General features: G+C 39.3%; 1 protein-coding gene across 3 annotated transcripts in view; it reads right to left on the bottom strand.

Moving 5' to 3' along the window:
- Positions 1-6,171: 6,171 nt before the first annotated feature.
- TRMT11 (tRNA methyltransferase 11 homolog) overlaps positions 6,172-14,018 on the bottom strand; it is a 61,966-nt gene continuing 54,119 nt past the window's right edge. For all 3 annotated transcript variants that reach the window (XM_082669288.1, XM_082669289.1, XM_082669290.1), the window contains one exon: positions 6,172-6,862. In XM_082669288.1, coding sequence (XP_082525414.1) covers positions 6,731-6,862 — 132 coding nt within the window. In that variant the 3' untranslated portion in view covers positions 6,172-6,730. The remainder of the gene's footprint in view (positions 6,863-14,018) is intronic.

Genomic DNA, 14,018 nt, shown 5'->3' with positions numbered 1-14,018 from the left:
ACTCCAAACTATTACCACTGGAGTGATGGTGTTAGACCAAGCCTGATAATATCTCCTTCCCACTAAAAATCCTGAGGTAGCTTCCCTTCCTCCCCCAGAGCAGAGGGAGGCAAGGTTAGAAACCCCTCCTGCCATAATCTCTAGCCTTACTTTGTTGATTCCCAGGTCACACATCACCCTTCAGTGATTCTAAACCACATGTAGCTCCCCTACGCACCATGCTCTTTCTCTGCCCTGGCATCAACCAATCACCAGCAGGCAAGCCTTAGAACACGTATCATAGGGAAAATAGAGTAGCACATATAACTGCTACAGGGAAAAGCAGTTACCATTAAAATAAAATAGAAGACAATTTTTGTTTACATTTTTTGAGATCTAGAGGAAAGTGTAGGGAGAAGAAAATTAAAGATAATAAATCAGATGAAATATTGATTATCCGGCTTCAACATCAATAATAAAGCACACTAGGTAGAGGAGTCCTTTTGGACCAGATTGTCACAGCTCCCTCTTTGGTGCTGGTTTTGGAAATCTTCCCAGCCTGAGACTCAAGCTATTAATCAACAGCTGTCTCTGAGTTGAAACCCACCAACTAAAAGACTTAGGTGTCTGACAAAGGACAAAACACTGCACTAGTCAGAGCCAGCTCTGGAGCAATGTACTAAGCCTTTCTGAGAAGGCTTGGTAAATGACTGCCAGAGAAAACACAGAACAATGTAGAGAAAATTTCCAGAGCTCAAAAATTCCAGATGCCTGTGGATGGTAGGGAGCGTGGAAAGTCTACCAGATACCTTGACTATCAGCCCATGGTCGAGTGGCTTTTGCAATGAAAGGTATAATACCGTTGTCATACCAAATACCAAATGGTCCAAAAAGCCAAACATGTGACACGAATTAGTCTCAAGGGCCAAAGTGACGTGGCTGGAGTCAACTGCAGAACAACACTGTTGTAACCCGAGAAAGCGCCAACAGCTCTGAGAGTGGGGCAAAGATCTAAAATAATCAATCTGCCAGAAGCAGGCTGGACAACACTCCATGCAATGTGGTCTCCTTCACCACAAGGCAATCAGAGTCTACCTTTGGCAGGAGTCACAAGTCTGGCAGCAAATGGTAACTCTGCATCAGAAACATAGTCCTTTACTTTGTGTCCTGTCTATACAGTGGTGGATGTGCTGCCATGTGTGGGACAATGATGGCAATCTGGGTGGTGCCAGCCCAACCAACAGCTTTACTCTAGTTGGTCTCATCAGAGAATGACCCAGACAGCTCTGCCGGCAGCCACAGTCTGTTTCTACTATTTGTAGCCCCTAAGGAAGGGTATCTTTAATCAGCTAATCTGTAGTTTCCCAAGTGACAGAACAAACCGTACGTCATTAGCAACAGCCTAAAAGTCAGTAAAAATATAACAAGGCTCAGCAAAGAGGGTATTGGCTGGAGTTATGAGAACAGCTTTTTCTGCCCATGGACCAGGCCAGCCACATCCGTTTTCAGGTCTGTGTACCTGGCGCTGAGATCGAGCAGCCACAGCAGTCCACCACCACTGGGTTTCAGTTTGGCCAATCCATCAGTGAACGAGGCAGAAGGCATTTAGAGCAATCTCCTGATTGTAGCCTAAATGTATTTTTAGCCCACCCTAAATGCAACCTTTATGAATCAAGGACACCATTGAGCCACTCCCTTTGTTTCAGGCAGTGGAATGGGGGGTAAAACTTTCCCCAAACGGATAGCTGGCACCTTTTCATCTAAATTCAAGATGCAACAAGGGCTAAGCCAGCTGCATTCTTGAATACACCAATTCCATTGGACAAGTGAGGCTTGTTGGGCCCTTCTATCTTGGTAGTTGTGAGTCTGTCTGATCCACTCCACTTTGGAAGTATCAGGTTGGATGGCTCAGGTGTTCAGTTTTGAAAAGAGCCCAGTAGTTAGCTAATAGTTAGCAGACTATTAGCTAGAATAGCCTTCTTCCCTTTTCAGAAGAGGGAGGAGGCAGGGGAGGTGGAGACACTACCTGTATCTTTCAAGGGTGCTCACACCCCACCAAAAGACGGTCTACGATGCAGGGGGTCAGTGCCCTCTTTAGTAAGGTGTATAGAAACCCAAGGCATCTATGGAGAACTGTCTCCCAAGAGGTAAAAACTATAGAAAAATAATGCAAAAAGAAGTTTTGCTGTTTGTGCTGGAAGCACTCAGACTTGTGGTGAGATACTCCAGCCCATGATTTATAAATAAACAGATATTAAAGAGGTTTTACAGATTTTTAAAGCTCATCAATACCAGCTCTGACCATCCTGATCCACTTCACGAATGTACAACACATTAGATACAATACTTGGGCAGCCCATCAAAGCCCAACCCAAGTACCATTTCATTTCCAATTTTAATTTTCTCCTCAGCCATTTAAAAAATCTGACTAATTTCACACATAAGCCCAGCTAATCTCCACTGCTGGATGTTAGACAAAATAGAGTTCTTCTGATAAGCCCTCAGGAGAAAGTCAGGAAGGCTTGATTAAAGCAGAGATTTTAAAGTCATAGAGGTCAAAGCAGATTCCTTTTTAGGTGATTCAGTTTGGCATCACCGCGATATAATTATCTTAGTAAGAACATTCAAATTCTAGAACAAAAATATACTAAGCACGTCCTAATGTCCCAAGAAATAGGGCTAGCAGTTACATAAAGTGAAGCTGGCTTATCTTAACATTCATCTTTTAAGCCTATTTTGTTCCATGGCCCAGGCTTCTTAAGAGACTGCCATGAGAATTTAGCCTCCATCCCCCTAAGAGCCTGTCTACAATGGCTTATAAAGCAAGGGATAAGAGCCAAATTCCAGGTTGGCCTCAGTTATGTCTAAATGTCAACTTGCTTATCCCACATAGTGAAACATATGAACATCCTGAGGCAGACCTCTATTAAGGGAATAGAGTCAGGTTTGCCCAAAGAACATCAAGGAATGTGCTGTCTCCATGATGCTATGGCTAGATAGAATCGCAGATATGTTTATCATTCCATTACAATTCTTTACACTCTAGACCTTATGTTCTTAAACCACTCTGTTTTAGAGACGATCTCAATGTTTTAGTAAAGTACAAACATCATCAGTCTAGTGTTATTGTGTCCATGTGTATGTTCTGGATTAAGGCACTTTTTTTTTTTTGGTTTGGATTACAAACCACATTACTTGATAAATATCTGAGAAAAATGGGAGTGGGTGAGTTGGAAATCAAAGTAGACTTCGCTTGTTCTATGAATACAATCCTTCTAAGACAGAAAGATTCTTACAAGTGTTTAGTTTTCTAAATAACTTTATAATGGAGAAAACCCATGCTCTTGTAAAAAGAGCCAAAGTCCTTATTCTGGTATAATTTACTCCCTTTTGGTCAAACAGGCAAATCAACAATAAGGTCATCAATAGTCTCAGCAACACCAACCTCCATTTCTACCCCTATGTTCCATTAATGAATTTATACAGGGCCAGTGCCTTGTTTAGTATTAGAACCATGAACATCAGCTTAGTTCCACGGTGGTTTTACAAGGGAGATTAGAATGGTGTAGAAAGATCATTTCCCCCTAAAAATGTCACCTTTGATTTTCAACACATAATGTTTTATTACATATCTCTTTGGATTAGCAATACTTGATAATATTTCCAGCATGGGTTAGTTCTCTTAACCCAAAAGGACTAAGGCCTTTGATTCAAGAGTCAGATTTGCTTATATTGGCATCTAGATAACACAAACTTAACATCTAATTTCCTGATGTTAAAAAAAAAAAAGTCATCCCTGATTGTTTAATTATAAGAGTATAAAACATATTACCTTAAAAGTTGTTTCTGTCCCAAACTTTTAAAGCACATTTTTCATCCAATAATGTAAACACATTCACTACAATGCATTTGGTATGTTAACTCATACTCTACTTTTCCCTACCGAACTTGAAATAAAGTTCTTTAGTTGTAATCACCATTCTTCTTAAATATGTAGGGTATATCAATTTTTTTTTTTTTTTTTTTTTGTGGTACGTGGGCCTCTCACTGTTGTGGCCTCTCCCGTTGCGGAGCAAAGGCTCCGGACGCGCAGGCTCAGCGGCCATGGCTCACAGGCCCAGCCACTCTGTGGCATATGGGATCTTGCCGGACCGGGGCATGAACCCGTGTCCCCTGCATCGGCAGGCGGACTTTCAACCACTGCGCCACCAGAGAAGCCTTGAATTTTTTTTTTCTTTTTTCTTTTTTTTTTCGGTACGTGGGCCTCTCACTGTTGTGGCCTCTCCCTCTGCAGAGCACAGGCTCCGGACGCGCAGGCTCAGCGGCCATGGCTCACGGGCCCAGCCGCTCCGTGGCATGTGGGATCTTCACGGACCGGGGCGCGAACCCGTGTCCCCTGCATCAGCAGGCAGACTCTCAACCACTGCGCCACCAGGGAAGCCCAGTCCTGAATTTTAAGTGAGTTTCCACCATAAGGAAATAATGGTAACACTGACTTACCTCCCAGAGTTTAAACAGTTTGAAAATGTTTCATTGCTCAATCTCTGTACTTAAAGAATTAGTCATAAGGAAGTTAGTGGCGAACAGGCCTAAACCTGGGTCACCTTGGGCAGGAAGTGGCTAGAAATTTGTAGCAGATTTTAAACTTTGGCTAAATACCCCAAAGACCTCCTATTCCACTATTCCTTCCCAACTATCACAGCAAAAAAAAAAAAAAAAAAATCCACCAGAATGGATGGGAAGGAGGTTACTTATGATGAAACACCACCAAGATGGTTACATCCGTAACCGTCTGTATTTTATGGATGTTTTAATATATGCCAGAAACAAAATTATAGAGTCTGTCATATTATAAACATTAAATAGGCCAGCCCACAGACCACCTAGGGTTCACTCACAGATTACACTGTAAATTCATACTACAGGACTACCTAAAATGTAGGCATTTTGCTAGGTGATATTCCTGCCAGTAAGTGCATGAGGAATACACATAAAACTAAAGCAATCCCAGAAATGATCTTCTCCAACTTATGCAGAAGTAGTAAGATCCTGATGCCAGAAAATAAAGTCTCTTTTTTTTAGAATAAGAGGACGTGTTACCTGCACTAAAATCAAAATCGGTTGAAAGTGATCGGGTTTCTTTTTCACTTCTGAGTACTAACCTCAAAACAACTGCACAAATTCACACTCTGAGTCCGGTGACATTTCAGGAATGGGAGACTGAACTTATTGATATATATGAAAATAAACCTCACAACAATGAAGAATTAAAGATTAGAAGGCCTCCACTAATGGTAATAAGAAATAATTTGAAATATATTTTTTTAATGTTGGATAATTTTTAAGAACAAAGTGACTAAAATTAATGTTGCAACTTTTCCAGATCTAATTTGGAACTAATTTGGACTAATTTTTGTGACAACCAAAAAATGGGGCAAGGCTAAAATCTCATTCCAAATTTAGTCAGCTACAAAGTTTCAAACTCACCGCCCATATAACCTCAAAAAATTTTAAATAAGTCAGTTTACAACAGAAATACTGAAAATAAATCATCCTTGAATACTTTTAGATTTTCCCCAGTGTACCACAAATCACATCCAGAAACCAAAACAAAACAATCACTGAAATGTTTGAGATCTGCTGCTGAAATTCAGAGCTGCAGGACAAGAAAAGGAGGGAGAACTAGGCGGATGGCCTGCTCTCTCTCTCTCTGCTTGGGCAGCACTGGTCTTCCGGAGGTCCTAAGCTATGCACATTCAAACTGTGAGTCCATAAAAGCCAGCAGTAACACTAAAATAATAATAATAGCATAAATAAAAATAGGCTCTGGTTAAAGAGAGAGGATTCGTTTACTGCCGTCCTGCTGAGGTACTTTGACCACCGAGAGCAGGAAAGCTATTAGCATCCTGAATTAATGGGTAGAGTGGTTTTCAAACAAGATATTTTCATGATGGACACAATGTGGACTCAGCAAAGTTTCTCCTTCAAGAAAATACAGCTTCTATTTCAAAGAGCTCTGATTAGACTTAATGCCATTAGGGAACCATCAAGGATTTGTGTTGTTGTTACTGCTTTTAACTATCAGTTACTTTCTAAACCAAAAATTGTGGGTAGTTAACTTGACCGACAGTCAAGGTTTAGGAATGCAGAAGCAAATCCAAGGTACAGACGAGCTTCAGATGTGGACAGGCCTCAAGGAGTTTGGAATCTTTTTAGGTTGTCAGGTCCTAGCCTTTCTCATCATCAACATTATCATTGTGTTACTAACTTGTCTGGGATTTATAAATAAAAATTCATTTCCTTCATCACATCCCCTCTGTATACTACACGATTTTAGGAATCCTCAGTAAGCTTTATTAGTGACAATGTAAAACAATTACAATCAAAACCAAAATTAAACAAGCCTACCTAATGAATAAATTCTCAAACACTATTAATGCCTATAACATATCCAGCAGATATCTGTTTAAAAAGTCAACACCATTTGTAAATTAATTACCAAAAATATAACTGTTTTCAATTTCCATAATACTTGAAAGCATAAATATAAAGTTCAAAAGACCACATACAACAGAATAGTCTATAAAACAAAGCTAACGTTAAAAGAATTGTTCAGTTGACTTTATAGCATTTATTTTGTTATATAAAATTATTTAAAACAGTACATTTTCTGTATCATACATGAAAGTTCACATCCAGATGTCTTTTCTATCAAATCCTTATTCTTTCTCCATTGTCAAAATCCTAATTTTCATTCCTGGCTAGATTTTTCTTCCTTGGCAATTCTTTTTGTTACCCCACTGAAATATTTCTCACGGAAGGAATTATGACCTTGGTACGGCAGAAAGTGATCACTCAGCAGATGTGAATACTGGTCCCGGTTCTGGTTGGTTGGAAAATACAGAAAATAAAGATGTTTGAGTTATTTCTTTCGTTAGCCTGCAACCAAAGCAGTCATTTACTTTAAGCAAAATCTCACTCTCTGGTACACAGTTGTTTTCCTTTATTACATGAACAAGAAATACACCACCACTTTATATCTGTATCATGCTTGGGTATCCAAAGTGTTTTCACTTACTTCACCTCATCTGATCCACACAACAGTCCTCTGGACAGAGAAGACAAAAACTTTTACTGGGAAAACAGAGACCCAGGGAATGCAAAGAGAATCATCCAGGCAACTCGAGTTGGGACAACCACCTGCATCTTCCGATTCCTAGTTCAGCACAAACTGAAACCGTCTTTGACTATAAGAATTATCAAGCAAGGAAGCTTCTACTCCAATGGTGTACAACAACAAATTATTACATTTGTATGATGTCATACAGATCAGTAAAACTGTTTGGGAGTACATGCACGTTCAGTTAATGAAATAAACTATTCCTGGCAACTTTAAGTAACCTCAGTAGATGAAGATACAGGATAAACAAGTGATTTTCACACTTTTAGACTTCAGAGACAGGTGAGGACTAGTGCTTAGACTGACATTTGGAAACTGGAAATATTAACCTGGGCTAAAATGTCATGTTTCAGCTTAGAAAATTGAGGATAAGAAGACTGACAGACAACATTGAAACATCAGCTTCTCAGCCAATTTCACTAGCCACCTTAAACTGTGAAAAAAAATCTAATTAGAAATAAAATCTCATTTCCCATGCATTTCTGTAAATTCATATTCAAATGTACAGGGATTAATGTGATTCTGAGAATAGACGGGAGACATAATTAGAAAATATGAAGCCTAATTATTTATCGTTTTCAGTATCAAAATGATATCTACAAATATATCTGGAATATAACAATCCTCAAAATAGTTTTGTATTTTTCCTCATTCCTGTATGAGATGAATGCTTTCATTCTCTCCCTCATATCTAATATTAATAAAAGCCCAGGTTTAGCCAAAATAAAATTATGTTGGCTGATTTGTTTATTCAGAAACTATTTTGCCCCAGAATGTTTTTTTTAAATTACACAAAAAAAGAAATTATTAAACATGCCCAGATTTCCTGATTCATTTAAAAAGAAAAAAAGTGGCTATTTAAATTTTATGGCACTAAGTATACTACAGTTCCAAATTCTTGCAAGCACGTGAAAGCATGCCAATGGTTACTAACTTCAGGCTATATAATCCCCAAAAGATAAAAAGTTAAAGAATACCAAATGAAAGGTAGTATTTATGGGGTATTTATTATGGGCCAAAAATCATCCTAAATGCTTTACATGCACTATCTAATACAAACTCATCAGCTCTAAGAGATAAGTACACTCTTATTACCATCTACAGATGAGGAGTTATTTAAGAGTACAAGCACAAGATAATACAGCTGGTAAGTGACAGAGCTAGGATTTGAACACAGGTCTACCAGACCCAGGGACTACACCCTTTAACTATAACATAATGAGGTTTTTTTCCCCAAAAGAGCTAACTCTTGCCTCAACTCAAGAAGAAGGAGTATCTCAGGGAATAAACATGTGATGAACAAAGGCTCCCCAGAAAGGAAGAGACCTGGATCAGAAATGCTATTAACTTTGTTCTAGTAACTAAGAGGATTATTTCGATGATACAAAATTTTCATACTAGAAGGAGATATAAGGAGCCACAGGATGCCTGAGGGATACCATAACCCTAGCAGTACTGTCGACTGGACAGGAGGACTCAACGTCCACATCTCCAGACTGGGCCTGGGAGAGCAGCAATACAGGATGATGGTCCAGCATTTAGCCTTGCCTTGTGCATGGCAACTTTTATCAGAAGTCTGACTGAAGAGTCATAGGAAAGGAAGGGATTTGCCATCATCTGCTCTTCCAGGCGTTCTACATTCTGTCCTTATATCAAATAAGATCACTAGAAAACTTGCCTACTTTCTGAACTACATTACCTTAATCCTGGCAGAAATACCTTTACTTGGTTATATGTAAAGCTATGTCCAGATGTGACATCTCTCCTGCTACATTACTTCTCACAGCTCTTTGCATCATTCTCCACCCAGTCATCAAAATCAGAAACGTGGGTCAAATCGCTCTCCCTTTTCTTCTCACATTAAGTCAGTCCTAAAATCTTAGATTCTGCATCCTAAATTTCTCAAATCCACTCCTCCTCTTCACCCGTAACTCCACTATTATAGTTTAAGCCTTCCTCATCTCTCCTTGCTTTTTTCCTAAACTGCCAGTTGCCTTGCCTTTGTGGCTCCCTCTCTATTCTCCATAATGGGATCAAATGCAACTTATTAAAATGCAAATCTAATATTCCAGCATTCTGGCTAAAATCCAAACGGGTTCAAACTTTCCCTAATTCTGAGGCTTTTCCCTTAACATTTGGGAGTGAGATTCAATTGCACATCAGTTTGCTGAATGTCTTTTCACTTTCCTCTTCTGTACAAGAGGGATCAGAACACCGTCAGGCAGTGAGATCCTTCCCAGCTTTGCCTTCTGTCCTCTCTTCTCCCTGTGACTCCTCTAAGCCATGCAAGAGCACCTCTACATCTCAAAATGCACTGCAGACTACTTCAGTGAATGTCCTGGGGCTGCAGTGGAATGACAGGACAGAAATGTGTGATCCCAGAGTGCTAGATTAAAAGGTAGAGGCATGGTAAGACAGCTGAAGACCAGGATGGGCCGGGGACTGACTCAGGCTCAGTTACTTGTGTGCCTAACCCACCTAAACTGCCAATTATGCAGCTCACTGGGGGAAGCAGGAGAGAAAAGCTGAAGCACAATAGAAGGTAGGTATCCTCATAGACAAAAGTGGGAGCTTAACCAAATAGCTTGTCTTTGACTTAAAGGATATACATAGGACAAACTGAGGATGAAGAAGAGACTATAAAGACCAGAGGCAGAGACGGAGAATGAACAGCAGAAACCTGGAAAACCCAAAAGTAATGATTAAAACCTATGCTAATTAATGTTTATCAAGAAAACATATACTACCTATGGCATTCTTTATCTAACTAGTTTAGACTTCAAGATTCGCTCAGAACATATAGTAGTAAAAGCAAAATAAGCCCCTAAAAGACCATATATTCAGTGCTACAGAGACCCAGTGACAGAGAAATACATGCTACAGGAAAAGTGGGGAAAGACTATTAACCTTCGAAATGCAACCTCTGGAGGCTGGGGGAAATGCTATTTATCTCCCAGGGAGTAGAGAAGAATCAATGTGAGGTATGTGTTTGGGTCCTATAGTGGAACGCCTCCTTCTATAAGATTGATTGCCCCCTAATTGTGAAATAAGACATTCATAACAAAAACTCCTGGAGAATCCAAAAGCTCCAAATCCCTTGTGCAGCCAGGGACCTGGCAAGAGCCGTTCTATTACTAGCAGCGTTAAGTCCTGCTTCGGGATAAGCCAGACACTCCAGAGACTTTGGCTACCATTTTCATCTAGGTGGAAAAGATATGGTTCATAAAATGTTCCACATAAAACATTCAGTACATTTATGGTCCACATATTATCACATACATATCATATATGTAAATATCATTACCTATGAACAATACACATTTAACATATACTCTGGTCCTTATGAAAAATACCATTTGCAGCATTCAGAACTTATGTTAACTTGATGCTGAATAAAACGGCAAGCTCGCTATTTTTTTCTCTTTTCCCTCTCTCTTTCATCCTATCTTTAGTTTAGTTTACCAGGGCTCACACTTGAGATGATGATATTCAACTCTACATATTTTTCATCACCTTTTGATAACTCTTCTCTATTCACATTCCCTGCCCATCTCAACCAAGAATATCTGCAGATTTTTTTTTCAACTCAGTATCTCAAATGCCAAGGGTTTACTTAAAAGGAGAAGAGTATCCTCAAGCAACACAATGCTTGATATCCCTCACTAACTCAATCTTGCCCCAATGTTTGATTTCTGGTTTCTCTAACACTTCCAAATCTGTCTATCACTATCAGTCATGATATCATCTATGTATCATGAAACCTGAGTTCTGCCAATCTTTAGTAAGCAAGAAATACTTCATGGAAAATAAAAATACACAAAGAATTAGGAAATGCCAAGAAAGAAAACTATGGCAATGAAAGATTACAGACCACTTTTCCCATATTTCATAACTACTGGTTAAATTTTGGCACATGGCAGTACTTAAGGAAATATGAATAAAATATTAAGATTGTTGATGACACTATCTACTGTTTATCATTTTTATAACCAGAAATCAAGAATTTCTGTAGGAAAATCTGTGCTAGCTACAGATGGCTACATAATGGAAATACACAGCTTTCAGACCTATCACTTAACTTTGTAAGACAAACAGCAATTGTAAATATGACAAGAAACATACAAGTTCTGATTCAAGAAAGCAACTGATACATATTTGCAACTATGTGTTTTACATAAGTGAATTATTTAATTTTCTGCATCTTTTCACAGATTATTATCTAAATTTTGCAGATATGGAAAGAGACTAAAAGAGTCTAAATAATCTGCCACAAGTCACACATCTAGTAAGCAGTATTTCCAGAATTGTAGACTAGATCAGACTTCAAAGCTCATGCGTTTTCCATCACAGTTGTTGTTTTTTTTTTAAGTAGAAATTACATCAAAACAATGGTTAAAGAGTTAACTTCCCACATGGTAGATTAGTGGGTCGTTCAAAATGGAGTTTGACATTTAGAGGACATTCTTCACGGAACAGCAACATATTTGGTAGCACATATTTCAGATCTAAACTTTTAGACAGAACCCCTTTAACCACTGTCCCACCCAGCCAATTTCCTGTCCTATCAGTACTGCTAATTCTAAACATAAACCACTCGAGGAATTTTAACACACTTGCCAAAAAAAATCAAAGGAAGCTTTACAATTGGTAGTGTACTTTTATGTGTACAGTGCCCTCTGCTGGCTGAAGCAGATAAATCCTTCTGTATAGTATTTCCCGCTGTGGATAAAGATAGTTTAAAGCAGAGCTGACCATCATGCATCCGACTGTCAGGAGCGCTCTATTTCCCTCACTGTCTCTAAGTCCTGATTGCTGTAAACACCTAGAGTTACAGAGCAGCAACATGATGGCCATTTTCCTTCAGAGGGCACTGGCATTTATTCACACCATTTCATTTTCAGAAGAATAGTGTGGAAATATACAAATACATATTTACCTTAGTGACTGTAAAGTGTATCATTGTCATTTATGTCCATTTGCAAATTATTCTCGAGAAAAATAAAGGAAAAGTACATAAACTAGACCTTATTCAAGTTAATCTTTATTTTTACAAATAACTCTACATCAAAAGTAGAGCATCAAAAAGAACACAGGAGACATTGAAAGGAAAGTACTTCAGCCACTTGTAATTTAATAAATGTTAATCTAAAGGGGAACAACTTTTCAAGAAAAGAAAAAAAAACTGTATGTTTTGTAGTTACATCTGAAGCTGACACTTTTTTTTTTTTTTTTTTGCGGTACGCAGGCCTCTCACTGCTGTGGCCTCTCCCGCCGCGGAGCACAGGCTCCGGACGCGCAGGCTCAGCAGCCATGGCTCACGGGCCCAGCCGCTCCACGGCATGTGGGATCTTCCCGGACCGGGGCACGAACCCGTGTCCCCTGCATCGGCAGGCGGACTCAACCACTGCGCCACCAGAGAAGCCCTGAAGCTGACACTTTGAATGGAACGAATGACACTCTGGATTACACTGGGAGAATACATATATGTAAGAGCGTCCTGAACATCATAAAACTGCTCAGACTTTAAAGAAACTAAAGTTCACAACTCCATTTAGGTAAAACTATCCTTCTAATTAATGCCTTCTCCCAGAAATCTGCCATTCTTTGTTATCATCTCCCTTAAACAGAAGGAAGGTGTTATGATTTTCCACAGTATGGCGATTCAGCTGCTTTTTTGGTTTGCTTCTCATGAGAAATGAGGCCTAGGTATGATAGGATTAAAATGTTTCTGTACCACTGACTTTTGAGGAGTGATATCAGGGTAATGCTAAAATTCAGTGTATTTTGAAACAGAAAACTTTTAGCCAGCCTTAACTATCTATTCCTACTCTTCTTTCAAATGGATGATTTAAATGCTGTTGAATTTGATTGTTTTTTATTCTAGAGGGGCCCAAAACAATCACTGAACAATTACTATTCATTCCATAAATATTTACCGAGTGGTGAGCAAAACAGTCAAGCTCCATGAATTCAGTTATATACTAGCGGGAAGAGACATTAAACAATGTATACCCAAACATGTATTTACAAACCATGATTAAACACTGGGAAGAAAAGGGTTACTATAAGAATATAAGGAGACACCTAGTTAGATGGGGGAGAAGAGAATGCATAAGAAAGGCTTCCCTAAGGAAGTGACATTTATCTGAGACCTAAAGGATGAGTCAAATTTACTCATAGAAAGAGACCAGAAGAAAGCATTCTAGGGAACACAATGAGGGAGGAAACAATGTGAAAAGACTCAGACTTGAAAGAGGTAAGTACATTCTGGGAACTGAAAGCAGGCTAGTGTGGCTAAGGCTTGCAAAACTAAAGGGAAGGTGGCACAAAATGAAATTGGAGAGACAGGCCAGAAGCCTAAGATCGGGCCAGCCTTGAAGGTTATGTGAAGGACTCTGAATTTTAGTCTAAATTTCACAAAGTTATTGATGACTTTTAGGCAGGGGAGTTTCATTATCTGTTTACATTGTGAAAGATATTCCGGCTACCGTACAGGAAACATAATGGTAGGAGAAATTCCAGAGGCAGGGAAACCAGCTGGAAGACTCCTGCAGCAGTCCAGGAAAGCGGCACTGCGCCATGTCCTTTGGGAAGTAGGGAGGACAGGTAAAGATACATGCACCTACTCAGCTACCCCAAGCCAGATTTCTAAAAGTTATCCTTAACTCCTGTCTCCCTTACCCCAATTATTCAATTAGTCATTAGGTCCTGGCACATCTACCTCCCCTGAAGCTCTCAATTCCACTGTCTCGCCCACAATCTCCAGTTTCTACCTTTATTAGTTGACAGCCTCATCATCTTCACATGACCATGCCAGAAGCCTCCAGGCTGGTATCACAGGCATCTTTCCATAATAAAA

This window comes from Grampus griseus, assembly GCF_964374135.1.
Source record: "Grampus griseus genome assembly, chromosome: 13".
NCBI lineage: Eukaryota > Metazoa > Chordata > Mammalia > Artiodactyla > Delphinidae > Grampus > Grampus griseus.
Note: the sequence above shows the minus strand (reverse complement) of the source record. Positions and strands in the feature narration are given on the sequence as shown.